The 26,261-nt window shown below is 38.7% G+C and overlaps 2 protein-coding genes across 2 annotated transcripts in view; one reads left to right on the top strand and one right to left on the bottom strand.

Annotated features, from left to right (window-relative positions):
- The first annotated feature begins 4,029 nt into the window (after window positions 1-4,029).
- Window positions 4,030-26,261, top strand: part of LOC137291929 (uncharacterized) — a 50,091-nt gene continuing 27,859 nt past the window's right edge. Inside the window, exon 1 of the mRNA XM_067823487.1 lies at window positions 4,030-4,252. The gene's annotated coding sequence lies outside the window, so the exon portion shown is untranslated. The remainder of the gene's footprint in view (window positions 4,253-26,261) is intronic.
- On the bottom strand, window positions 7,170-16,097 carry LOC137279290 (vitamin D3 receptor-like). Its single transcript, XM_067811805.1, has 5 exons — window positions 15,999-16,097; window positions 14,862-15,176; window positions 9,878-10,106; window positions 9,287-9,511; window positions 7,170-8,815 (listed from the first exon to the last, which is right to left on the bottom strand). The coding sequence occupies exons 1-5, from the start codon at window positions 16,047-16,049 to the stop codon at window positions 8,574-8,576; spliced, it is 1,062 nt and encodes a 353-aa protein (XP_067667906.1). The 5' UTR covers window positions 16,050-16,097; the 3' UTR covers window positions 7,170-8,573.

Here is a 26,261-nt window from a genome sequence, read left to right as displayed (position 1 = left end):
TCTGTGGAAGTGACAATTTTCCTACTGTATTAAAAGCTGTAACTCCATCCGATGCGAAATTTTAAAAAGGCTAACTGGGCTTTATATGAAACACTGTGTGCTGAAAAACTTAAACCTGAACGTTTTATTGACGTTCCTGATGCTATTAAATGCTTTTCTGATGAACTAAATTCCATAGCTGATGAGTGTATACCAAAGTCCTCTGCAGTTTCACACATTCGAAAACCATGGTTCAACGATGACTGCAAACACGCTAGGAAGGCAAGGAAAAAAGCAGAATATTATTTCCGTCGCCATCCCATGGTGCATAATTTCAGTAAATTTAAGATTTTAAATGCTAAAGCACGGCGTACTTTTAAAAAGAACAAACGCCAATCTTGGCAAAATTATGTATCCAAAATAAATTCTCGGACACCCATGTCCAAGGTATGGAACATGGTCCAGAAAATCAAAGGTAAAGGTACTAAATCTACTGTCCATCATCTTAAACATGGAGATCAATTACTTAGTGATAAATCAGATATTGCGACTAAACTGGGCGAAACTCTTGCTAAACATTCTTCCTCCTCTAATTATGTACCTAAATTTCGGCAATATCAAAAACAACAAGAAAAGAAAACTATTAATTTCAATTCTGATAACGGGGAAGATTATAATGAAACGTTTACTATTCATGAACTCCATACTGCTCTTGATCAAGCTCATGACACTGCTACAGGAGCTGATAACATACATTATCAACTCCTGAAGCATTTACCAGAATCGTGTTTAGAGACGCTCTTATCAATATTTGATGATATTTGGACTTCAGGGAAATTTCCTTCTTCTTGGCGTGATGCCATAGTAGTACCCATACCTAAACCTGGACGTGATCATACGGATCCGTCCAATTATCGTCCGATTTCATTAACTAGCTGTGTTTGTAAGACCATGGAACGCATGATAAATAATCGACTTGTTTGATACTTGGAAACAAATAGCCTTATAACAGATATACAATGTGGTTTCCGGAAAAACAGGAGTACTGTCGATCACTTAGTGCGTTTAGAATCATTTCTGAAAAACGCGCTGATAAATAAACAACACGCTGTGTCTGTCTTTTTTTATCTTGAAAAGGCATATGACACCACTTAGAAATATGGCATTTTGAGAGATTTACATGACTTCGGGTTACGAGGTCGTTTGCCTGAATTTATAGCCAAATTTTTAAATAACAGACAATTCCAGGTCCGTGTGGGTTCTACCCTGTCTGATCATTACAATCAGGATCAGGGTGTTCCACAAGGCAGTATTTCGTCTGTTACTCTTTTTAGCATAGAGATCAACAATTTATCTAAAGTTTTAAATGATTCAATTGATGGATCGTTATTTGTGGATGATTTTAATATTTCTTGAGGTGGTAAAAATATGCATACCATTGAGCGGCGATTGCAGTTGTGTTTAAACAAGATTAATAAATGGTGTCTTGAAAACGGCTTTAAATTTTCTAAATCAAAAACCAACTGCATACATTTTTGTCGTAAATACAAACCACAGAAAGACCCTGATCTCTAGATGGGGCGCCTATTAAAGTTGTGAAGGAAGCTAAGTTCTTGGGTCTTATCTTTGATTCCCACTTAACGTTTTTACCACATATTAAAAATCACTTAAAACTAAATGCCTGAAAGCACTTGACTTGTTGAAAATGGTTTCAAATTCGAAATGGGGAGGGGATCAAGCTACCCTTCTCCATCTCTATCGATTACTGGTTCGTTCCAAACTCGATTATGGCTCAATCGTCTACGGTGGAGTCTGCAAAAGCAATCTTAAACGTCTTGATCCTGTCCATCACCAAGGTCTAAGACTTTGTCTTGGGTCCTTCAGAACTTCACCTATTGACAGTCTTTACGTTGAGGCCGATGAACCATCTCTTGCACTACGCCGTATCAAATTTTCTTTACAACATATCACAAAACTATACTCTAACGAATCTAACCCTGCCTATAACTGTCTTCAATCCTCTTTATGAGGATTTGTATAGCAAAACGTCTTCTCTTGTTCCACCTGTTGGGCTCAGAATATTGCTGCTGCTGGTATTGACCTGGACAATATAGCTCCTTTCAGTCTTCTTTCCTCTCCTCCTTGGCAGTTGGTTAGACCACAGGTTGACCTAAAATTAACTACATTTAAAAAATCAGAAAAGAATGAATTACGGCGTAAACAAGAATATAATCAATTGAAACATACATATAACAATTACAAACTTTTTTTTACAGACGGGTCCAAGGACGGCGGCACAGTGGCTTAGGCTACTGTCATTGGATCCAGAACAATATCTTCTAGATTACCAGACAATAGCTCTATTTTTACGGCAGAAGCTAACGCCATATTAACAGCTCTTAAATATATTCAAAGACACCCGAAACGTAAACAGTATATAACATATTCCGACTCTCTTTCTTGCCTTCGGCCTATTGAAATATTTCTTGTAAACATCCACTTTTAATTGAAACTATTGAACTGTATAATATTCTTGCTACTGGTCAATACGACATTGTCTTTTGTTGGTTACCTAGTCACATAGGTATTTCTGGGAATGTGATGGCCGATCTTGCTGCAAAAGCAGCACTCAACAAGTCTATGACACCACTTCTTATTCCATGTTCCGATTACAAAGCTAGCATTAGAACGTATATCCGTGATCTGATGCAGAAGACGTGGGACACTCAAGTAGGTATCAATAAATTACATGAAATAAAACCGTATATTGGATACACCTACACCTTGGGTTGTCAGTCCAGATTTGAGGAGGTCATCACGCGACGATGTCGTATTGGCCATACAAGATATACACTTAAATATTTACTTAGAGGTGAGGATCCTCCATTTTGTATCCCTTGTGATGGAAGAATCATAGTCAAACATATCCTGCTTGACTGTGTTGAGTCACAAGGGATCAGTATTTTAATTCACGAACTCGTAAGGATCTTTTTAATAACACAAGCTCTCATTTAAGTATTGCATTTTTAAAAGAATTAGATTTATTGACCGAATTGTAAATAGATAAATATTTTATTATTGGAAGTTTAATTTCATAACTGTGCTTGTTAGTGGCTGTATCCTCAAAGGGGGTTGAAGTACTGTAAAACTATTGTCCCCCTGAGAGGGTTCGTAAGTCCACAAACATTCAAAGTAAATTCAAACTTTCCACGTTTTTAATTGTAGCATAAGTGTCTTTTTATTTGCATGACTAGATTTCCCAAACTGCTGACGGCTGAGGGTATGATGTAAATCCAGCTAGGTAGCAAAGATACTGTAAGTCCCCATGGTCCCTAGTATGGTGATCTACCTTCGGTTGTTAGCAATCTATAGCCCAATTGTATCTTGTATTGTCCTCTATAGATAAATTGTTTTAGTTATAGTTACTAGTTTTATATTCCCATCTGTGTTGTTCTAGTTGTTTTACTGTCCTTCGTTGACAGGTTTTATAATAGACATATATTTCATTTCAGTATTAAATGTTCTCGTCACGATATGGCTTAGATATTGCCGATGTGGCGTTAAATATTAACTCACTCGTTTTATTTTTCTATACTGTTCTCCATCAAAATTAAATGTATTATGATTCAATATGAATTTAACACTTTTTATGACGAATTCTTTCGAGAATCGTGTTGGCAGTAATGCTCGATTTTCGTGTAACTAGAATGACATACCGATCACCAAGAGACGTTTTACAAATAGAGGAATGTAAGGTCAAGTCCTTCGTGTGTAGTTCTTTTAACTTGGTACTGTTTCGTTGTGTCCGGGACGATAAATCAAACATACTATGCAATAGGTCACATTACAATGCAAGGCATGATTTTTTTTCACATAACTGCCACCAAAGTACACCACTGCAGAGACAAATAGGCATCACGATCCACAGTTAGCATTGAGTTCACCTTTGTAATAAATCACATCTACACGGACATGTTTTCTTCACATACCTGTCATCGAAGTAGGCCACATTATAAACGCATTAATGTCACAGCTAACAGTCTACACAGCAAGCACATTCTATTAGCTTCGTTATTGTCCACACTTCTCCGGCATCTGATGGCAGTGAGATGATCTGTGAACACCGCATTTTTCAAATGGAGCTTCATGCTTGTCTCATCATAACCTGCAAATGTTTTCAAAGAAAATCAGCCATCAACCTACCTGCATTACCAGTTTCCTATACTATTTTGTGACAGTGTTATTCATTGATGGACCGTGGGTGCAATTGTTGGTAAGTGGTGCAAGTTACTATACACAAGTCTGCGTTTATAACAAACACCTTTAAAACAAACTGACAGATATAACCTACTGGATGTTTTGAATGTTTTGGTACTTGCTTTGCATTTAATCGAACTGGGTAAAAAGAACTATGGTTATCACTACATTTATCTTTTCTTTAGGTTTGTTAGTTTACTTTTTTGAGAATGGTCGACACTGGGCATTTTGCCTGGATATTTTTCTGCTTATTCTAATATTACCCGACCCAGAGGGAGGCGGGGAAAACTTGGTCATCTCACAGTAAAAGAAAAACAGTTGTCTGGAGATCACTTTTGTTTTTACTTGAATACCTGCTCCAGCCTATTTAGGACTTGTGAGCACGCTTCTGAATGTATCAAACTATGTCTATACCGAACTTTCTATTTACGAAAGGGTTGATTTCACTAATAATTATTATACATGGATCCTTGGCACTAACATATATTATATTCCTTTCATATTTGATTCTTTTATACAAGTGTGTCCGTACGCATAGGTTCGTATATCGTGTGCATGTTGCTCGTCACCATGATCCGTGAAGGTCCTTTTCTTGAACAATCCTCTTTGAATCCATCTTCTCTGGTGTTTTTTTCCCCACCATATTCTATGGGAGAGTGATACTGGGACCACTATTCTCTATAATATTCTATTACTACAGTAACTACGCCACAATCAGTCTGTTATCAATAATCATTATTACAGATTTTGATAATGGGGGCAGCCATGCTTCTTTACAAAATGCAAAACCCTCTCTAAACTTGGGATCATATGGCGAGTGTTGAGTTTTGTGAAAGTAGTCCGTGTATTGACCTAATTTGCGTATTTCACCATAACGAGATACCACGTTTATAAGTAAAGTTAATATCAATTATCAGCTTGTTCTCCCTGCGGCCATTTCCACAGTGAGTTTGTTTGCCACGCTTTTGTTGTTGTACGAAGGGAGAAAATATCTCACTTAGATCGTATTACACTTTCACCAATGGAGGCAGCAGGTTATATTCCTGCCTTTTTTCATCACCCGCCTTACTCAATACTGACTCGATCTCAGACTAATTAATTATAAACGCTTACTTCCTGTGTCAATGCTTAGATGACGGTTGTAGGAAGAGGACTACACAGTGGGGACTCACAAAGAGCTGAATACGTATTATTAAGTGTCATGCACTAAATATATCGTTCCTGCCTTTTCATTTATACACTATGCTATACAAATGTATTTACGATTTATAGAACATCTCTAATGATCGATGTGTCTGACGTTATGATAGTAACACCTGTTTTGATGTTCTCTGCATATTTTCTTGGCAGTTCTCTGCTGCTTTTGTTTGAAATTCAATATATGTTAAGGTTTTAGTATATGCAAATTTGGCAATAACGATAGCTGCATATAAAAGTCCTGATCATGTGGAATATGCCGTGTCACCTCTTGGCGACCAGCTATGAATCATGGCATAAGACAGCTCATTACATTATGTTACTGTTCTCGACGCATGAAACAACTCATATGCATATCCTACCATATTATATTTTCCGTCACCCTTGACTTCCACACAAAATGCTGTGGTGGTGCTCCGTTAAGCAGTTTCTCAAAATTACAATGCCCAATCTGTTCACAAAAATATGCATTCCAAAACTGAAAACAAAGCAATCGTAGCATTTATGGGCAATACATTTATAAACCTGAATGTAAAATATTAAGTGACAAACATCTTCCTGAATCTAAAGACAATATCAACACGTTTCCGCTAAATAAAAACAAATTATCTTTGGGGAGGAAAAAACAAAATAAATGCAAATAAATAAAATATTTAATTTCGCTATTCATTAGAAAGGAACATGACTGCTAACTAGCATTTACCATATTGTAAACAGGATTGTCCTTAATACAAAAATGCCAAGGTAAACGATATATCATTTAGACCTATTGTTGGAGTACAGTTCCTACGTAAAGTACAAGCGACTTTGTTCAGCATAGAATCATTGAATGCATACTGGAGGGCAGTACCATTTTTCAACAAGAATTTTGTTCATGCAAATACATGGAGAAGACATGGAGGCATCAAACAGCCCCTGTCAAGTACTGCTTTTGGGATAGGATATATAGATGAAATATTACATTCCAAATGATCTGAAAACTGATTGATGAAACCACAGTTACACAATATTCGTAAAACATGGAGACGATAATATACCTAACAAAACTTTGTCACAAAATCGGTTACATTAACAATGTTTGTATCCTGTTGATATTTAGATGGACAAAGGATTTGGTTATGAATTTTGCCTATTCCTACGCATAGGTGTACTCTTAAAAACCACATAAAACAAAACAAAAACGCCAAACATAATTAAGCCACAATTATCACTTATTCATGACACAGTACACGTTGCTGATGGTGAATAAAGAACAAATATTGTAAGCGTACAGTATCGAGTCAAAAGTGCAATATTTTGTACTTGGGGTCACTTCCCTCGAAACGAAGCACCCAGGAGACCGAAACCGGTCATAGCGGGGGTGTGTGCACTTAAGCGTAAGGAAGACATTTCATAGGCTTGTTCATTTCCCGATATACAGGGGGCTCATTGCGTGATGCATATATAGAGTGAATGAGTGAAGTATAATTTGTCACATCTGCAATATTCAGCTGCAGCCATTTAGTGACGAGAACCAACATCAAAGAACTGTAAAACAACTAGCGTGTCACAATTTGAATTTATAACTAGCATACGAGTTTAAAACTAATATCACATTTTGGACAAGACATAATACAAACACAGGCTATAGATCACCAACAACTGAAGGTAGATCACCATACTAGGGTCCAAGTGGACTTACAGACTGAGTACGTTTGCGTAAGTTTACTGAGTAAGTTTAAATTTGACAAGGGGACAATAATTTCACGATACCTTAACCCCCTTTCTGGGTACAGCCACTAATAATCGCAGCTGCTAATTCACACCACCATTTTTAAAATACCAACTTTTGTTCACAAAACATTGTATATAGAGATGATCTATTTAGATGTCTGGTGAGTAATAAGAAAGTAAGATTGTTTTTTTATGAATAACAACTTCTTTTATTGTTTATAATGCAGTGGTTCCATATGAATTCATATACCGTTGTCAAGCAAGAGTACGTAACGGTATAAGAATCCATACTGAAACGTTGCATCATATACAATAGAAGAAGTTGTTATTCAGAAATAATGTATACACAGATGTTGGCTTTTGTAAACACATGCACTCTGCATTTGCGTTTAATCCACTCAAGAAACACTGAGATAGTGAACTACTGCGTGACACGAAGCTTCCGTTCGTCCAAGTACCATGCAGAGTTTGCATCGGTGTCCGTCCGATTCAGTCATCCGGGAAAATTGGATGCAGTTTGTTTTCAAACCACAGACATAATAACATGCCATATGTACAAGTATCATACCTGCCGTTCTGTGTAATTACATAATGCAGCACAGACGGAACCCAGGTGCACGAGTCACAAGTGAATGTATTCTGTTAATAGTGTATAGCCTGATAGGTGTTAAGTTCAAATTGCATGTGGTCAGTGATTGAAGTTGTGTATTAAATTTTGCGAATTGTCATTAGCTGACAGGCAGGCAGACACACAAGTGTCAATAATACAGACACTGAGTTTTGTGAATTAAAAAGTTTCAAAGCATGTTTTAACAATGAGATTGGTATAATACACATTCTTGCAAACTTGGTTTGCACATCCGTAAGTGTGGGACAAGTACATTTTTATTACTGCAGACTCAACGTGCTTGTGATCACTTGTAAGAAACAGCGATAATCCTCCTACGCATCACTCACTGCCTATGCGCTGTGGGAGCACAGCTGTTGAAACCACCTTTTCGCTGGTGGAAAATCAGTGAATCGTTTGCACTCTGATTTTGCTGGGGTTTTTTAATCTCGCTATTTTTCAACTTTCTATATTTTTCAACTTTATATAATTTGCATTTTTGGTAATGTGTTAGTGTCTATACCAAAGAAATCCGAATCTGGAAAGTTGCGTTTTGCGTTGCATGTGACGTTTAACTGAACATGTTTTTCAGCAACAGTGGAACGCTTGCCCTCAACGTGGGTGCAAACAGCTTTGGGAATGACGTCTATGTAATAGTTTCCTTTGTTTTTATAAGTGTTTATCACTGGAATGTTCATGGCCGAGAGAGTCTGAATATATCTAGGTGCCCTTTTGACAGATATCTTCAAAGCTTCTGTCAAGGGCTTAACTATAAAGAAAGTAATTATAGAAATGATCGTAATCATATACTCTTAACTAATCACACGTTAAACATTTCCATCAGCAGTGTTCTCTTTTGCACGGACACCGAGGTTTGGCAAAGTCTCCTTGTGATGTCACTGTACCATTCTGAAAGTTTTCTCATATCTGCGACCATGTCCATGAGTTTAGCAAACCTTCTCATTGGGTGCATGTACGTTGCCTGCAGGTGGGTGAGAAGTATATTTACCATCTGCCACTGGACGGCATTGACGATGTCAGGTTCACTCAGTGAGCAGCGGTCTGCAAAATAACTTTAAATGTTTATACAAACACACGATTAAACTGGTTTACTCTCTGCGAAGGCATTTGATGTGTTGCATATATGTTTTACCTGTTTTAACAAGAATAGCATGAATATAGTAGGTTACAAACAGGTTTTCACCACTGTAGCGACATTCCTGGCAATATCAAAAAGGGAACACCAAAAACTTGGCTGACACATTGAGAAATCGAACCTGTGTCGTTGTCGTACCAAACAGTTGATACATCGCCCAAGCAAACTAAATGTGAGCAATTTAAGAAACATGTATAATCGTCATAACAGATATACTCTTATTTAATGATAGACATACCTTTACTAAACTCCAGGCTAGTTGTTTTCACCTGACAAACTGGAGTGTGACAGCATGAGTATGCACTTAAATGGGGTACACTATGTGCATTTCAATGTCATTCCACGGCTTTGTATTAAAGAGGTAAACACATGTGTACCTGTTGCTAAGACGCAGATAAGTTCAGCGAAGATAATTTCCTTTAGTGTCATGTTCAAGTGTTTTAGACGTTGTGTGAAACGGACGACTTCATTGACGAATTCTGTTCCCCAAAGATCGTTCAGTTCCTGGATAGGTCTGCATGACAATGATGATGTGCAGTACACGTTCAAGGCTTCGTTGAAGCCAGGGTAGTCTTCCAGTAAGAAGAAGTCGAAATGGCCATCTGTTGAAATAAACTAACGCCATTGTAACCAAAATATGTATGTATAAAGTACATGTATACCTCTTCTTACGATCGGGATACATGTATCAGTGCATGTGTTGTCGATGGAGTACCCAAACATTGTATCTGATCTTTTATTTTTTATTTATTTTTTTATTTATGTTTTTTTGTGTGTGTGGAAAGATCATGCCATTGTGTTATATTTTTAACTATCTATCCATTTTCAAGTAAACATATTCTCTAGGGCAACGAAAAAGCCCCGTCATTGGTAAGTGAAATTTATCCTAGAAACGATTTTTTTCAGTTTCATCTAACTATTGCCGTTTAGAAACCTAGGGCGGTGTCACAGAAGCATAACATACTTACATTTCAGAAGTTGGCATTTATCATTGGTTGACATTTTCCCAAACCCAGGGATTGCTTTCAGATAGGAAATATAGCGTAAAATATTCTTTTCCAAGTCTGTAGCTGCGATGTCAGCATGTACTTGACACAATAAGCTTGAGAGATCAGCTTGGGCAACGCCCCTACTTGCAGGGTCTTCACAGGATGCTGGCACACATCTGGTAAGCTTTCTGTCCAACACTTGTTGTTTCTGAAATATCAAGAATATCAAGAGACTGAAAACAAATTCAGTTTCTACACCAATCAATCACGGTACGTGTGCATCTCAGATAAATTTACAAAAGTCTAATGTTGTAAATTTGCACAAAGATCTCTCTGCTCTTAGAATATGCTCAAAATGTTGACTTACCTGCTAAACTCATCAGAGAAAACACACTCCAGTTTGACAAGTTTGAGGCCAAAAGAGATGAACAATCAACTAAAATCCAAGCTCTCATGGACAAAGGTAAAGCCTATCAAAATGAAATCCATGAACTGAAGAGACAGATTAAACAAGCCAAATACATTGAAATCCTTACATCACAAACCGCCCATGTAACAAGACCACCAGAATACAAATGGCATTGTAATCACAGGCAGGCGGCAACGTTATCACGACCTACCCAAACATATCAATCAAGCTGTGACATAACAGAGTGTGCATTCACAGTTAGTCCCCAATAGTCAACCTCACGTGGGAATTACCATTAAACCTTGCTGCCTCTCGTTTGACGCGGACGACAGCCGACGCCAATGTTCGGATTAAGTCACAACAACAATGAAAGTCTCCTGTCATGCATAACGATTCACCCCGTATCTCGGTATCATGAAACAGAAAGACAGATTATCTATTTTCTCGACCAGGCATTCGTGAAACCACTCATAAAATTCCAGTGAATGCACAAAATGACAAACAGGGATTTATGAACAAGAACATACAATGCAGTAATTTCTCTGTCCGACTCGATAGACAGCATTCCAACACCAGATCTGTCACAGAAAACAACTAGAACAACTATATGGTCACGGACTCGTGATCGATTAGCAAGATTCTATATTGGTAACATAACTGATCATGAAAACACAATTGAGAGTGACATCAGCGAGCTTCTAACAGGGAGGGGAAGACATGCCACGCATATTTATTTGAAGCACAACCCCTATTATGTCATAACCTGGGCACAACTTACACGATGCCATTTTAGAAAGTGGTCAAACGCAACATAAGTCATATTTTGGATTTCACTTTCTTAGTAAAGTACGAATTCTAGTACCTTTTGGGTTGAGTCCCATTCGGGATTCGAACCCGCACCCTCAGAATCAGGCACCTAATCCCCAACACACAAAGTCAGCCGCCTAGCCCACAAAAAAGCAAACAACAAAGTTGGTATCCATGAATATCATGACCTGGAACTGCTGGGGTATCTACAGCAGCATCTCATACCTCTCTCAAACAGCAATTAAACACGAAATTGATATTTGTGGTCTAACTGAACACAAACTCTACCCCCATAAGCTTGCTGTGTTAGACAGCATATCGATGTCCCACACGGCTCATACAAAAATGCTTTGGAGATGGACAAGTATTTGATGCTCAGTAGCTTTCGTACTGTGATATTTATTAGTGACATGAACAGTAAAACTGAAGGACCAAGATGCTGTCCAGGACAAACGCACGTAGGCAAGGACACGTAGAATGCATTATGGACTCAAAAGAATGAAATGATCTCAGTAAATGTACAGAAAAAATGCCAAGGCCCAGACTGGACATTCAGGTCATACGAAGGAGGACCAAAGACCATGATAGATCACATCCTGATCCCCGCAGCAAATATGCGTGATGTACAAAAAGGCTGAAATCCTATCAGATCACACTTTCAGTGTGCCAGATCACCATCCTGTACTATGTTCATTTGATGTCCGCAGTGTGCATACACACTCACGAACAGATCCTACCCACAAAATCAAGAGTAGCATTGGACAAAGCATCACAAAACGTTACATCAGGCGATTACATAGTAGACAGCAAAACAATGCAAAATTGTCCTTTTCAGTGTTTTCTTAGTTGCTGCGAAAAAATGTCACAAACATTGCAAAATATGTGGTGATATTTTACGTGTACATCTATGAGTAGATGGAGCTATCTTTCTTCATTGGTTGGTCACGTGACCTGTTGCATAGCAGACGACAACAAAGCAGTCTCGATGTCACAAGCTGAGCTCAAAAGTAGACTGCCCGTTTTATATGAATCTTGTGTCAGATTTGTTAAGCAACTCAGCAGATTAACAGGACTTCATGAGGACACTGCTTACAGAAATTTGCACGGATTAAATCTGGGCGTCCCAGGCTGTTGTGGGATAGAGACAGACGTTGTACATGTGTTGCAGTCTTGCGTTGTCCTATCACATTTGGTCGACGAAGCAGATTGCCATTAAGGCAGCGTCGTCAGGAACACCTGATATGTCAGAATGGACAGTCAGACGATCTCTCAAGAATAGTGGTATTTTTAAAACCGTCCCTATAAAAGTGCCAATGATGACTAACGAACACACGGAGAGAAAACTGTCCTGGTGCAGAGGAATTGGGGATTTTGACTTTTCTTCTGCCGTTTATACTGAAATGTCAGTTGTATAGGCTTAGTGAAAAGAGATGGTCATTAGGTGGGTATAGCGACAAAATGATTCCGAAGTTTCCCCCCTCAGTAATGGTTTGGGGTTGCATCAGCAAGCTCGATACAACTCCTTTACTGGAAAACGCTGATGAGTGGAATGAGTGAGTGAGTGAGTGATTCATGATACGTGGATAAACATACCGCAAAACTACATTGATACTACAAGAAAAAACATGCCAAGACGTATCCAGCAATGTATTGAGCGTGATGAGGGTCTGACAGATTACTGAGAAATTGAAATATTCATTTCGGAGACATATAGACATGCTTCAGACCTACTTGGGTTTACCCATTCTGACACTGATTCTTGGTATGAGGTACCTGTCATGAGAAAATTATAGTGATGTCCATGACTTCTGTTGTCCAGACAGCATAAGATTCTGATAACATCCTTAAAAAAATCTGACAGATACAACTGATGTTGGTATCAGTGCAATGGCCAGACGTTGGAAGGAACTTTGACATCAAGATACCTATTCCACCTCTGTCAGAACCACATATTGTGCTGTTAGCCCAGGAACAATTTAAAAGGTGCGTGGTTACTACTTTCTACCCCGCCTAACTGTACACTGATCAGTTACATCATTTGCTTCAACGCCAAATGTGCTGAAGCTTGTGTTCGTATAAATCTGATTTTAACATTATCGCTTATTCTGATTGAAAGTGATCATCTTTAACTGCTGACATGAGTTTAATTTTGAGAAAACATATATCAAAACTGCCATGTATGTTTTTCCTATTATTAACTATTAACTATTATTTTACTACTATTAAGACCATGGGTGTCATCATGGTCTTTCTGTGTGTGCTATGCTGCCTTTGAATTTGCACTGTTAATGTGTTTTTTTTAGTGTATGACTGTCACAATGGAGGTTGCGTTCACACAAGGCTGTTTAATGGACAGGTTTAATGTTTTCATCTGTATTGTTTCTGATCAGCTTCTCGGACATCTCAACGAACTACATCCCCACATCAAATTCACCATTGAAACAGGGCACAACAACCAACTACCTTTCCTCGATGTCCTTGTATCCCGCACCTCATGTAACCAACTTCAGATCTCTGTGTACAGAAAACCTACCCATACGGATCAATACATCCACTACAAATCCAACCATCCCCCCAAAGTCAAAACCGGCTTCATCTCTACATTGACCAGAAGAGCCAAAAACATCTGCTCAACCAATCTACATGAGGAACTTAAACACCCGAGGAAAGTCTTTGTAGAACGTAACCACTACCCGCCTGAAATAGTCAGCCGAACCATTGAAGCCTCACTGTCAACCCCTGTCAAAAGACCTAAACCAGAATCAGCCTCAATCTAGATATCCATTCCCTACGTTGGAAAATATCGCATCAGATCAGACGGCTCTGGAAACAACAAGCCAACATTGGCACAACCTTCTCAGCGTCCCCCAGCCTCAACAACCTCCTCCATGCTAACGGAAGAAAACAACCCACTGTCAACAACAACAACCCGAAATGTGTCAGATATAAAATAAACTGTGATTGTGGACAAAACTACATTGGTGAAACATCACGACCCATCAAAACCCGAGTCAAAGAACATCCCACCTCTGTTACTTATTCGGACAGCAATTCAGCCATCTCGGACCACATTCATTGTAACCCCCTCTATTTGTACATGTCTGGCTTCCATTCACTATCCTTTGTGTACTACTGGCTTCTCCAGCTTTCTGTTTCTCCAATCACGGCATTATGTTGCTCCGGTTGTCAATTGTGTGTCTTTGTATACTGTGTTATCTCATTGTTTATATATATATAAATAAGTTCTGGATTTAATGCATCATTCCTGATTGACAACGGTACAATAATCTGTACCGAAACGTCGCAATCACGCAATAAAGAATTTGATATCCATAACAATTTGTCCTTTCTGTATTGTTGTCTAGTCCATTGCAGCATTCTAGTTATATTCTAAAAATATGTTCCTTTGAAACTACCTTTGAATGCAGACTGTAGTCAGGCAGACTACGCAGACTTACCTCCCTTCCCTTGGGAATCTTTAGTCAGCGAAGGTTCACTAGTTGTTCTCCACGGGTGCTAAATTTTAATAATTACATCCGTTCATTTCAGTTATTACTGTATACGAATGGGCTTGATTCCCGCAGGTTTTATGCATGGTGGTACTTAGCATTGGATTATGAACATATATGCATTCAGTTAAAACATCAAAGACAATGTAATATGTTTACTAAAACAGAGAGAGGGTAACAAAGGTAAACAAGTTAGTTAGCGGCTTCACTAATTCTGAATCAAACAGAAAACACGTACCTCATATTGGTGTTGAATAGCTGCAATCACAGAACGACTGACATAGTGGATAGAAGTCAGTTTTTGTTCATGTGCAGATAATATATCGTCTTCCAGAAGATTATTATGTATGTCTTGCAGATGAATTGCATGCCCTGGTGATCTCTCAGCCGTCATGTTTTGGGGAATTGATGGTAGTTTTGACATTCCCACATCTTGGCATTTGGTCATACGACACCTCTGGCAGAGAGATCGCGCAGTCCCTGTGACGTCACATGCACCATTCTTTGCACACATGGGCATGCCTCGTTTGCCGTAGTTTCGGTGATAAAAAGCCTGATGTAATAGTAAGAAAATTAAGTTCCTTCTCAGACATTTATGAAATGCTTTTAATTAATGAAAAGCATGATAAGTTTCTGTTGAATTTGCAGATGGGATACATTCTCGTGCTTTCCCGGCAAAGGTATAATTGACCTTTTGTACCCATTAATGGGCATAAGACCCATACATGTCACTTAGTTGAAGATTACATGTCTTATAAGTGATCTAATTAAGCCGAGTGAACAGAACACTGCCACAAGGGGACTCACGGAAACCGACAACTTGCTGGACCAATTACAAGGTGTGATAATCTCCCTTTCAGAAATTAGACTGCCATAAATATAACTAAATCATCTTAACCAATTTACGTTTAACTGGTGGTACCACCATGGTCTACTTCACTGCATCAAAAGAAGGAAGTACCTTTACCTTTTGCATGAAATATGCCCGTGTCCTCAAGTCTGACATTTTGAAGAAGAAGCGCATTCAGTATAAAGGCCAAAGGCCCATGTAGATTATATGACAAACAATATTAACATATTGCTTAAGGTGGTTCGAAAGCTGTATAGACGAGGGGTATGGCATTACGATGACGTTGAATGTATAGATGGAGTGTTACATGTTGCGTCAAATGCTGCACGTTTTGCTGTATTCATTTGTTGTATGTATTTCGTGACGTGCTGTATTTCGAATTGTCAAATTTAGAAAATGTGATTACCTTCTTGGCACTAGTATAGTTTACATGGTACTAAAACGTTCCTTTTAGCGAAAGGTAAGCAGGAGTACTACTGGAGACATGATTACACAAACGATCGCCAAGTACAATCAATAGATGACCTTGCATGCATCACAGGTTACAACGCCGTAGTGGACCCCTGTCCCTCTCATGCCACAGACGCAGCAGTTGACGTGTACAGATGTAGCCTGTATATGGTTTTGTTGGCGGCCGTACTTCGTCTCTTGCATAGTAACCAAACCTGAAATGAAATGATAAAGTCAGCAAGTAGAGATCTCAGCGGAATTAAAGTAGGGAAATGTGTCCTAACATTTATAACTATATCCTGCCCTGATGGTCGTGCAACCTATCTGTTTTGAGACATTTACTGCCATGCTTTTCTAGAGGTATAAGGTTTGCATATTTGCATATCTTAACATAAACCTCATTAAAGAAAGACGCGTAAGCTGTTAATCAATAGATGAGACATATTCAACACACACGAAAGAGCACAAAATATCTGTGACATGACCCCTTGCGCCAGTAGGCAGCGAATGCACTTCATGCCGGAAGAGTCGACGGTCCGTTGTCATATCTGGCTCAGCGACCTAACTGCACTCTACAGTCTGATATATTGATTTTAGCAGCTATTCGTACTTTTGGCCGATTCCACGAGTAAACATGCTTTTCTGTGTATCCTCTTACGAATCCCACTGAATGCCCAGTTAGCATCAAGTGAGTTAATTCGACATATGCCTTTTGCAGTTGTGTAAATATGAGGGATACAGAGCAACAGTCAAAAACAGCTTTCTTTTTCTATTTCCGACAGTACTTCACCATCATATTTGGACAAAGGTAATGAACGTATACATACGTGAATCCAGCCAGACATTAAAGTAATATGTGCCATTTTTCATTTAAGATATTAAGGAGAGTGACAGTGTGAGTTTAGTTTTATGGAGCACTCAGCAGTAGTCCAGCTATTTGGCGGCTGTCTGTCAATAATCGACTCTGGACCAGACAATCCAGTGATCAGCAGCATGAGCATTGATCTGCACAACTGGGAACCGATGACATGTGTCAACAAAGTCAGCGAGCCTGACCACCCGATCTCGTTATTAGCCTGTTATGACAAGCATAGTCGCCTTTTATGGCTAGCAGGGGTTGCTGGAGGCCTATTCTACCGTGGACCTTCACGGGTTACTTATTAAGGAGAACATACAATGGGTCATAGACTTTTAATCATTCCACCAGACATGTGGTAAATACGGGGTTCTCCAAATTTGAGACCATTATCACTTTCGCCAGGAATATTCCGCACCCGAGACGTCACAGCAGTACGTATGGCTTTCCCATTCCATTTTGCTTGATGAAATTATTTGGAAAAGGAGTGAATTCAGCCATATAGTGACGAGAAAGTTTGCTAGCACACTAAATGTAACCATTAAACAATCAGTAACCGAAGGACTATCACATAACTATAGAATCACAGATGTAGTCTTTAACTAGCATAAATTACTATGCTATTTACGAAGTCAATGTAAAGAATAAATAAAATGTTATAGCTCGCCCCCAACTTAGGTAGATGACCAGAATTACAGTACCTTTGCTACCTGCATGGTCCCTAGTTGGGTTTACACCATCCTTTCAGCCGCTGGCGATTGTAGGAAAATTCAGATCTAATTCAAAATGACACAAATACTACGTTTAAAAAATCTGCTAAGTTTGTATTTAACACTGAAAGTATTTGGACTTATGCACTTCCATAAGGAGTGAATGAGTAAGTGGGTTTAGGTTAGCGCTGCTTTTAGCAATATTCAGGCATAACCACCTCGAGGGACGCCAGAAATGGGCCTCACACAATGTGTCTATGTGGGGAATCGAATCTCGTCCTCGGCGTCGCGGGCGAATGTCTTAGACACTGGACGTACCCACCGTCTCCTTAACGAAAGTCATTTGTTACAAAATTTACCACATAACAAACAACAAGCTATTGATGTTTGAGTTATTTTGTTTCAACTTAAGATGCTATCCACAATGCTCTCATCACGATATGGCAGCAATATTGTCGATGTAGCGCTAAATATCAACTCACTCACTCACTTCAGTTCAGTCTGATCATTACGTGATCATCAGAATTTGCAATTCAGGGAAGGTTTTGTTTCTTATATTTTAGCTATAAAATATAGTATTTCGTAAGTAGCAGAGTTGAACGTTTTTGATGCTATAATTATTATGTTAACTGCATATGTACTCTGTACAGTTTTCACACACAACTCATCAAAACGGCTAAAGACACTGAATGTGTTAATATATATATATATATATATATATGTGTGTGTGTGTGTGTGTGTGTGGGTGTGTGTGTGTGTTCACTGCATACACTGTATGTTCAAAACTGGATTACGAACACACCACATGTGGTATAACATACACTAGCAAACTTAACTATCATTATAGCTAAAATGGGTAGAATTATCAGTAAAACGACCGCACGTTATCAGAAATGAGCGGTCCAGTGTGACTTGATAACGCCCGCAAAATTCTTGACGACGGGCCATTATCAAGCCCGTTGTTAGGTGACGTCATAAGTAGCTCAGCTGTTGAAGTTCAATCACCTACGGCTCGTTTGAACAAGGGTTCATTATTGACCATATATCTGGCTCACATTCGTCACATGTGCCTGTGCCATTGTGCACTTTCCTGCCTGTGCCAGCCATAACAATTGTACCATAAATGACAACATACAGCAATGAAAATATCGACTTGAAGTCTAACATTGTTGATCACTGAAAACAATGGCGGCTGGTAGTATGAGCAAAGGTCAAGGTCGAATGTCGTCACTTTCAATAGTGACGTTACCTGTGTTGTTCTATGACGTGTCTACATTTGCAAAATGTGTGTAAGTGACCTCTGTCGTTTTGTTGGCAGTAAATGCTTCTAAACCGATGCCGCTGTTTTTCTTCTTATTTTATTAAATATTCTATTCATTTTAGCTATAATAACGGTAACGCTATATTTCAGGGCATTATCATTTGCAGAAGCCCGTGGTCTTGCATTAACTGCCCGACGAAGGAGCACGTTTTAACTCCATTTTAGAATCTGCATATGTCCCTAGTACATTCAGAATGGGTGTAGTCATCCCAATCTATGAAGATAAAAAGGTGAAAAATGATCCTAAAAATTATAGAGGAATAACGTTAACTTCTTGTATTGTGAAACTTTTTGAAAAAGTCTTATTGGCCTGACTAGAAATCTGGGTACATGAATAAATACCCTCATTTCCAGAAAACTTCAGTTTGGATTTATAAAGGAACATGGAGCAACCACTTCAGTCTTTACTCTGGACGAAAGCCTTAAGTTTCTTATTATCTAAGCAGAGATTCTCCAGTTTATAGATCTTTCATGGACAACGAGAAGGCGTTTGATCGCATATGGCATAATGGGCTCTTTTTAAAGTTATATCAAATGGGCATTAAAGGCAAAATGTGGCAACTGCTATATCAAATTATACAAAAAGCTCTGCTTTTGTGCAATATTATGGTCTCAGATCAAATGAATATGTTATCAAGCAAGGTGTTGGGCAAGGAAGAATCCTCTCTTCTTTTGTTTTTTCCTTGTTTTTATTAATGATTTGATATGTGAACCTGAACAACGGCATTTGTGTACGGGGTACTTATATCCCATGTATTCTATTAGCTGACGGCACAACACTTGCTTCTACTTCGACAAAGGGTCTTCAATCAACACTTGATACTGTCTACAGCTATGCTTGTAAGTGGCGTCTAACGTATAACGGTTCTAAAAGCACTTGTGTCATTTTCTGGAAATATAAGAAACATCTGGGTAATGATTCATTCAAATTTGGTGACTCAGACATACCAACAAGTGAATGTGTCAAGTATGGAGGCATTTTACTTTCGTCTGATCTGTCACCTAAATCTAGAGTACGCTCATACTCTCAGAAAGCACGGCAATCTGTAATTTCTCTAAAACGTCTTGGTTTCAACAGTAAAGATCTCCACCCTACTTCTTCTGTTAAAATATGGAAAAGAATGATACTTCCGACAAGCTTTTACGGTTGTGAACTTTTACCCATTCTTCGAGGTAAAGATTATGATTCGGTAGAAAGTACACAGAGATATTTCGCCAGGTGCATTCAGGGCTTCGGTAAGCACTTTTCCCCTGCTTCAGTCCCAGGTGACCTTGGATTGTGGAGCATGGATGGATATATAGATAAATGTGGACTATTATTTCTTGGCAAACTGTGTAACAGCAAGTGTAATTCTTCATTCAAAGATATTTTCTGTGTACATCTAGCTACCTTCCAAACTAGAACAGCTGCTTCACATAGTATATGTGATACACTTATTCAAACCAGTTTAAAATACAACCTTTTCAGTTATCTTAGTGCCTATCTAGATTTTGGAAGGTTTCCATGTAAATCGTCACGGCGAAGAATAATTATAAGTTGTATAAATGAATCGGAAACTGAACGATGGGTTTCTCAAGTGTGTGTGAGACAAGACATGAATAGATATCGCCTGACCCACAATGTCTTTGGTATACAGAGATTGTATTGTTTGATGTGTTTTTACCCACAGTTTAAAGATATATTACTGTTTTGTGTACAAATCAGCTCAAGGGGAAAATTCTCAAAATCCTGCGAACTCTGCAAAAGATACTGTAAAGATTATGACTGCCACATAATTCTGCACTGTGAACACTATGTGAACAACAGAAACAACGTCTTTTCAAAACTCATAGATCTCCTTTATGTGGATGTTTATGGACAAATGGAACTACTATCTGAAGTTGAAATGTTGTCACTGTTTTCTGGGGGTGAACTACCGATAACTGACGATATTCTTTGTACATATGATATAGTTATATATGACTATATGAATCTATTGTAGATATATTGCTGTGATAATGTTGCTGTAAACATTTTATGTATATATTTACAATGATCTTCGGACTGCAGTCTGGAGGAAATAAAGAGATTCATTCATTCATTCATTCATTCATTCATTCATTCATCGTCATTCTGATAACAGGTTTTATAGTGCTATCTCACTGTAATACCATGCCTCAGTTAAGCACAAATACCCCACTCAGACACAGTATACTGACACCAACCAGTCCTTGTTGTACCCATTAATGGCAAACGCCAGACCGGGATCAACAAGTACCATATTGTAACGACGGTATTTTGGCACGACTGGAGCGTGGATCGAACAGGCTCTTCATCCTGATACAAGGCTTAACCTATGGCCGAGAATGCGTTACGTCTAAACGTTATGATACTGTTTTCAAAGTACTTGTACCACGTTTACGAATGTCAGGACAGAATTAATTTTGTTCAAAGAATGGGTTTGGGGATGAAGAAAATACGTTCAACTCTGACCTATACTGGGCGATGTGTTCTGATAACGCCAAAGAATAAGTAGAATTGAGTTGATGAGCTGAAGAGCTGAAACATGCTTAATAGTACAGTGATGAAGGGGATAGAGCGTGAAAATAGCGTCGCATTCTTAGGAAGTGAAGAAGACCTTACCTTATGAATGAATTCTAACAAAATCCCAAATGATATCAGGGGAGAAATGTCACCGATATATATGCTATACATTAAAAAAGCTAAGCTAAACATGGAAGTGCAAACACATAAAAATATTATGCACTGCATTGAATGTATGGTTTGTCACATGTCTTCTCAGATGACACAATATTCATTGTCACTTCAAAACAGCATTAAAAGGCCTCAGTGAATGCTACACTGTCCTAGTACATGCTGTGTGTTGCATTGTGTGTGGTCGAGTTCAGGAAACTTTTGATGTGAAGACCTGACATAAAAAGGATTAAAAAATAACAAAATATATTATATCTTGAAATACTATCAGGAAGTTGTAATAGATTTAAACTGTAAGTACTTCTATGTGTGATATAACATCGTGTGCTCATTATACAGGAGTGTTTGTTTTTACTTGCAATCACACTACTGCGACCATCAAAACATTGCTAATTTCTCTTCATAACTGACCACGACATTTTATCTCGCCTGCTTGTCACGGATACAGCTTGACTGGTATTTCTTGTTTTTAGTTTCTGTTTTGCTTTGTTTTTTGTTGAAATATGAACTAGTTGAAGTATTGTTGGTTTGGTTGTTGTTTGACGCCGCTTTCAGATATACTCCAATAATATGGTGGTGGTGGTCTGTAAATAATCAAGTCTGAACCAGACAGTTCTGTGATCATCTGTGTCACGTACATCGGTATACGAAATTGGGGCACGAGAACATTGTCAACCATGTCAGCGAGCCTGACAACCTATTTATTTAAACATCTCTTACGACAAGCACAATTGACTGAAGACCAGATGTTCACAGTTGTAGAGTTAAAGGAAATTCAGCTGAATTTGCTAGGTGACATGACTCATGTATAATACGATACCTTAGTGAACATTTCGCGAACGTTTGGTAAGGTGCTCATGAAATGTAGACTGTAGAACTCCTTACCTTTGGAAATGTAACGATGATGTGCAATACATGTGACCTGAGGTGTTATAAAGTCTACTTCTTGCACTTGAGTCATACATTGAATTACTCATTACTGACACATTTATCGAAATCTGTGAATAATAGAGTCTGGACCAGACAATCCAGTGATCAAGATGTCAGTGGGCATCGATCTGTGCAAATGGAAACCGATGATTTATGTCAATCGAGTCAGCGAGCCCGACCACAGTTGGTCGCCTCTTACGACAAGCATAGTCGCCTATGAAGTTGCAAGAAGAAAATCTATTCTACCCCGTACCTTCACGGCTCACACATCCATCGAAATCCAGTTGAAACATCGTGGTTCATTCACTAATATAGCCTGGGCTTATGAATTGATTTATCACCAATTGTCCTCTCAAGCCATTTCGAAATTTAAAGTGTGTTTTCAATACTTAATATGTCTTGGTTTCCAGTAACTGAAGTGCCTTGTGAAGAGATTAACATCTGTGGGATTCTGCTGACAGCTAACATATTTGAGGATAAGTTAATAGTTTTAAAATTCAAGACGCACATTTTTCTTAGAGAACAATCCTACCGACATTGATACTTAGGAAACTGTATTCAATGACAAATGGAATATGTAATCAGTCGATATTGTATTATATTGCATCATGCTTACTGTGGTTCATAACCTATTCAGGAAACTGCTTTCGTTTTTGTTTCTTGTTTTTTTCGTTAGTAAGATGTGGAAGTTAAGTACTTCTTAACTGAGTGTATATTCCATGATTGGTGAATATTCTGAATAATCGTTGTTTGTGATAAAGCTTCATGTCTGATGATAACAGCGTACTTCACCCCCAACTGATGATGGCTAGCATGACGTTACAACTGAGTGAGTGAGTGAGTTAAGATTCAAAGTCTCATCGACTAAACAACAGTCTTCTTTCGGTTCGGGCCAGCAGCAATGGGAACTCTGTGGCATTTGGATCTTGACAGTACCGGAAGTATTACACAATGTGTGTGTCGAGTTCTATTGTGAGGAAACACAAAGAACTTTGAATCACAAAAGATTCAAAAGAAATTTTACCCGAATCCTCTCTGCTGCATTTAATCTTAATCTGTAAAACAAAGTATTGGGTATTAGAGACGGAGAGAACGAGTTTGGAGGTGCTATATAGGGTACTGGGCGAGATCCAGACAGACAACGGCAAATAAGGCACAGAAGCCGGAACTGAATACCGTAGTGGATGGGCTGCCAGTGTAATGAATGAAGAAGTGACAGAGCGACTTCAGTACCGGAAGTATTACACAATGTGTGCGTCGAGTTATATTGTGAGGAAACGCAAAAAAACTAGGGGGTAGTGTTTATGAAATCAGCAACCAGTTTGAATGGACGTCGTGACGTATTGATTTATGGGTCGAACCTGTAAGCTACCCACAAATCATTCCATAAAAATCGATGTGAAACCAACACCTAAACGTGATCTGTATTCTAACATTAAGCGGCGTAAAACTAAACTCACTCACTCTATCATTAAGTAACTTTATAGATCGCCGTGAAGGTATCACAAAATAGAAATTGATTTGCAGTATACACAGAGGAAGCACCTGTGTCTAAATTGCTGTAAATGTTCCAGTTGCACTGTGTCCTCTAGTGGTAAGCGCGTATTGTTGTGAAGAGACCGGTATACGCACTGGGCTGAACCAAGAGTGAGTAGATGGGTGTAGTTTTTCGCCGCACTCAGCAATGTTCCAGCTATATATCGGCGATGTAAATAATCGAGTCTGGACCAGGCAATCTAGTAATGCCCGAATACATTCAAGTGAAAAGCAGCTCTTCATATTCGAGACTAGGGGTTTTGTAAGCTTGAAGAAATATACTTGGTGATATGTTTGCGAGATTAAATGATTATAAATATGGATAACTATGAATTTTTTACAATGGTTGTGATCTTATCCATTGACAAGAAATAAATGCTGTTTTATCATTAGGTTACAATTTTCTATGACTTTCATTACGTATAAAGACGATACATTAAACACATAATGTAATAACTTACATCACATTACGCTTTCTTCACATAATTGTCACAGAGGTTGTGCTTAAGCGTCTAAACGAAAGACTTATAGTCAATTTCATCTTCTTAATAAATCACACCATGTAATAATTTCCACAACGTATGCTTTCTTCACAAACCTGTCATTGAGGCGGGTCATTGTAGAAATGTATTAGCGTTGCCGCTTTTTGTTGAGCGTGTTCTTCTAGCATCTTGTATAACAAAGGACTGTGTTGTATGGCACGTACACGATTTTACCATTCAACAGCAGACGGTCTATCGACTAAGCGAATCGTATGATTCATATAATGTGATATTAGATCATTCCAGCATTGAACATGAAAGGATTGCATCGTTGTTAGCTCTGCAGCAGTTTGACGTTCACCTGGATCGCACTTTGACTTCGGTGCAATTGAATACTCATCGCAATTCACTGACAGTTCTTTCTGAAATGAACAACAAAAGCAGCTTCCAAGCTCTGTATTAATTAGTACAAGGGTTGGAAGTCGGCATAAATGTGTCCGAACATTCGTAGCATGCGTACACTCAATATTTCGTTCTTGTTTTCTTCAGAGAATCAATTAATGCTTACAAAAATGAAACTCAACAGAAATAGAAATTTGACACTCGTTTCAAAGTCAATAATTTGAACATTTTGTAAAATGGGTTTGAAATAACGATTGTATTCAATTCTCTTGTCGTTAAAGATTCTATAACACACATATCATATTTAAAATGGAATTTCTGTTGTTGGCGATCTATAGTCTGTTTTTATATTGTATTGTCTAAATAGTGATATTAGTTTTAACTGACCATGCTAGTTTTAATTGAAATTGTGATATTCTAGTTTTTTTACTGTCCTTCGTTGACAGATTTTACCACATGCATATATTTCATGTTCTCGTCACCATACGGCTGAGATATTGCCGATGTGACGTAAAATATTAACTCCCTCACTCACGTATCATGGAATCGGTTCTACCGGAAATGCGACGTCGACTACAGTATCCATGATCAAAAACTGTGTCACAACTTAAAGAAATCATGTCAGCATCGGGTGTGTCCTCTATGGGCGTTAACAACCTCTATACATTGTCTCCTCATGGATTGGATGATGCGTCTGAACACACCTTGGGGAATGCGCCGACATATTTGTACTAACATGGCACCAAACTCCTGCTGGTTGTGTAGAGGGTTCCTTACTTGACGGAGCCGCCTGCCTAACACATTCCACACATGCTCTATGGGGTTGAGGTCGGGAGATCCTGATGGCCACTTCATGACATTGATGCCAGCTTTCCTGAGGAAAATCGTTCTTAAATTGGCCTGTTGAAAAGTCATACCTGGGCCATGAGCAGCCATGAACGGCAAAAGCTCTGGAATGAGCACCTGATCCCTGTATGCTGCCGTATTAAGGTTTCCTTGGATGACAATGAGTCGGGGTCGAGCATGACCGTCAATACACCCCAAACCATAACGCTACCTCCCCCAAATCGATCCACTTCCTGTACGCAACACTGAGCATTGCGTTCTCCTCGTCGTCTCCAAACTCTAACCCTTCCATCAGTAAAGGTTAGTGTGAACCTTGATTCATCACTAAACAACACCCTATTCCAATCTCGCTGCGTTCATCTCAGGTGCCGTCGTTGCCGACGATGAAAATAGGTTAGAATTGGTCCACGATTTGGTTGCCGTGCATAAAGACGACCAGAGCGCAGGTGATTTCGAATGGTTTGGGCAGTCACTCGGCCTCCAAACAATACATTCCCGGGCATGAATGAGGCATTGACAAACCGATTACGCAAATGACGTATGACAATCTGTCGGTCTTC

This window comes from Haliotis asinina, chromosome 1 (genome assembly GCF_037392515.1).
Source record: "Haliotis asinina isolate JCU_RB_2024 chromosome 1, JCU_Hal_asi_v2, whole genome shotgun sequence".
Taxonomy (NCBI): domain Eukaryota; kingdom Metazoa; phylum Mollusca; class Gastropoda; order Lepetellida; family Haliotidae; genus Haliotis; species Haliotis asinina.
The sequence above is the reverse complement of the archived record's forward strand: the minus strand, read 5'-3'. Positions and strand labels throughout refer to the sequence as shown.

Excerpts from the sequence above, each read along its gene's own strand:
- LOC137279290 (XM_067811805.1), bottom strand. The coding sequence starts at position 16,049 with ATGAGAGGGACAGGGGTCCACTACGGCGTTGTAACCTGTGATGCATGC. Across the intron at positions 15,177-15,998 it reads TAACCTGTGATGCATGCAAG|GCTTTTTATCACCGAAACTA; the intron begins GTCATCTATTGA and ends CTATTACATCAG. Across the intron at positions 9,512-9,877 it reads TAAATGCCAACTTCTGAAAT|ATGGCCATTTCGACTTCTTC; the intron begins GTAAGTATGTTA and ends TTATTTCAACAG.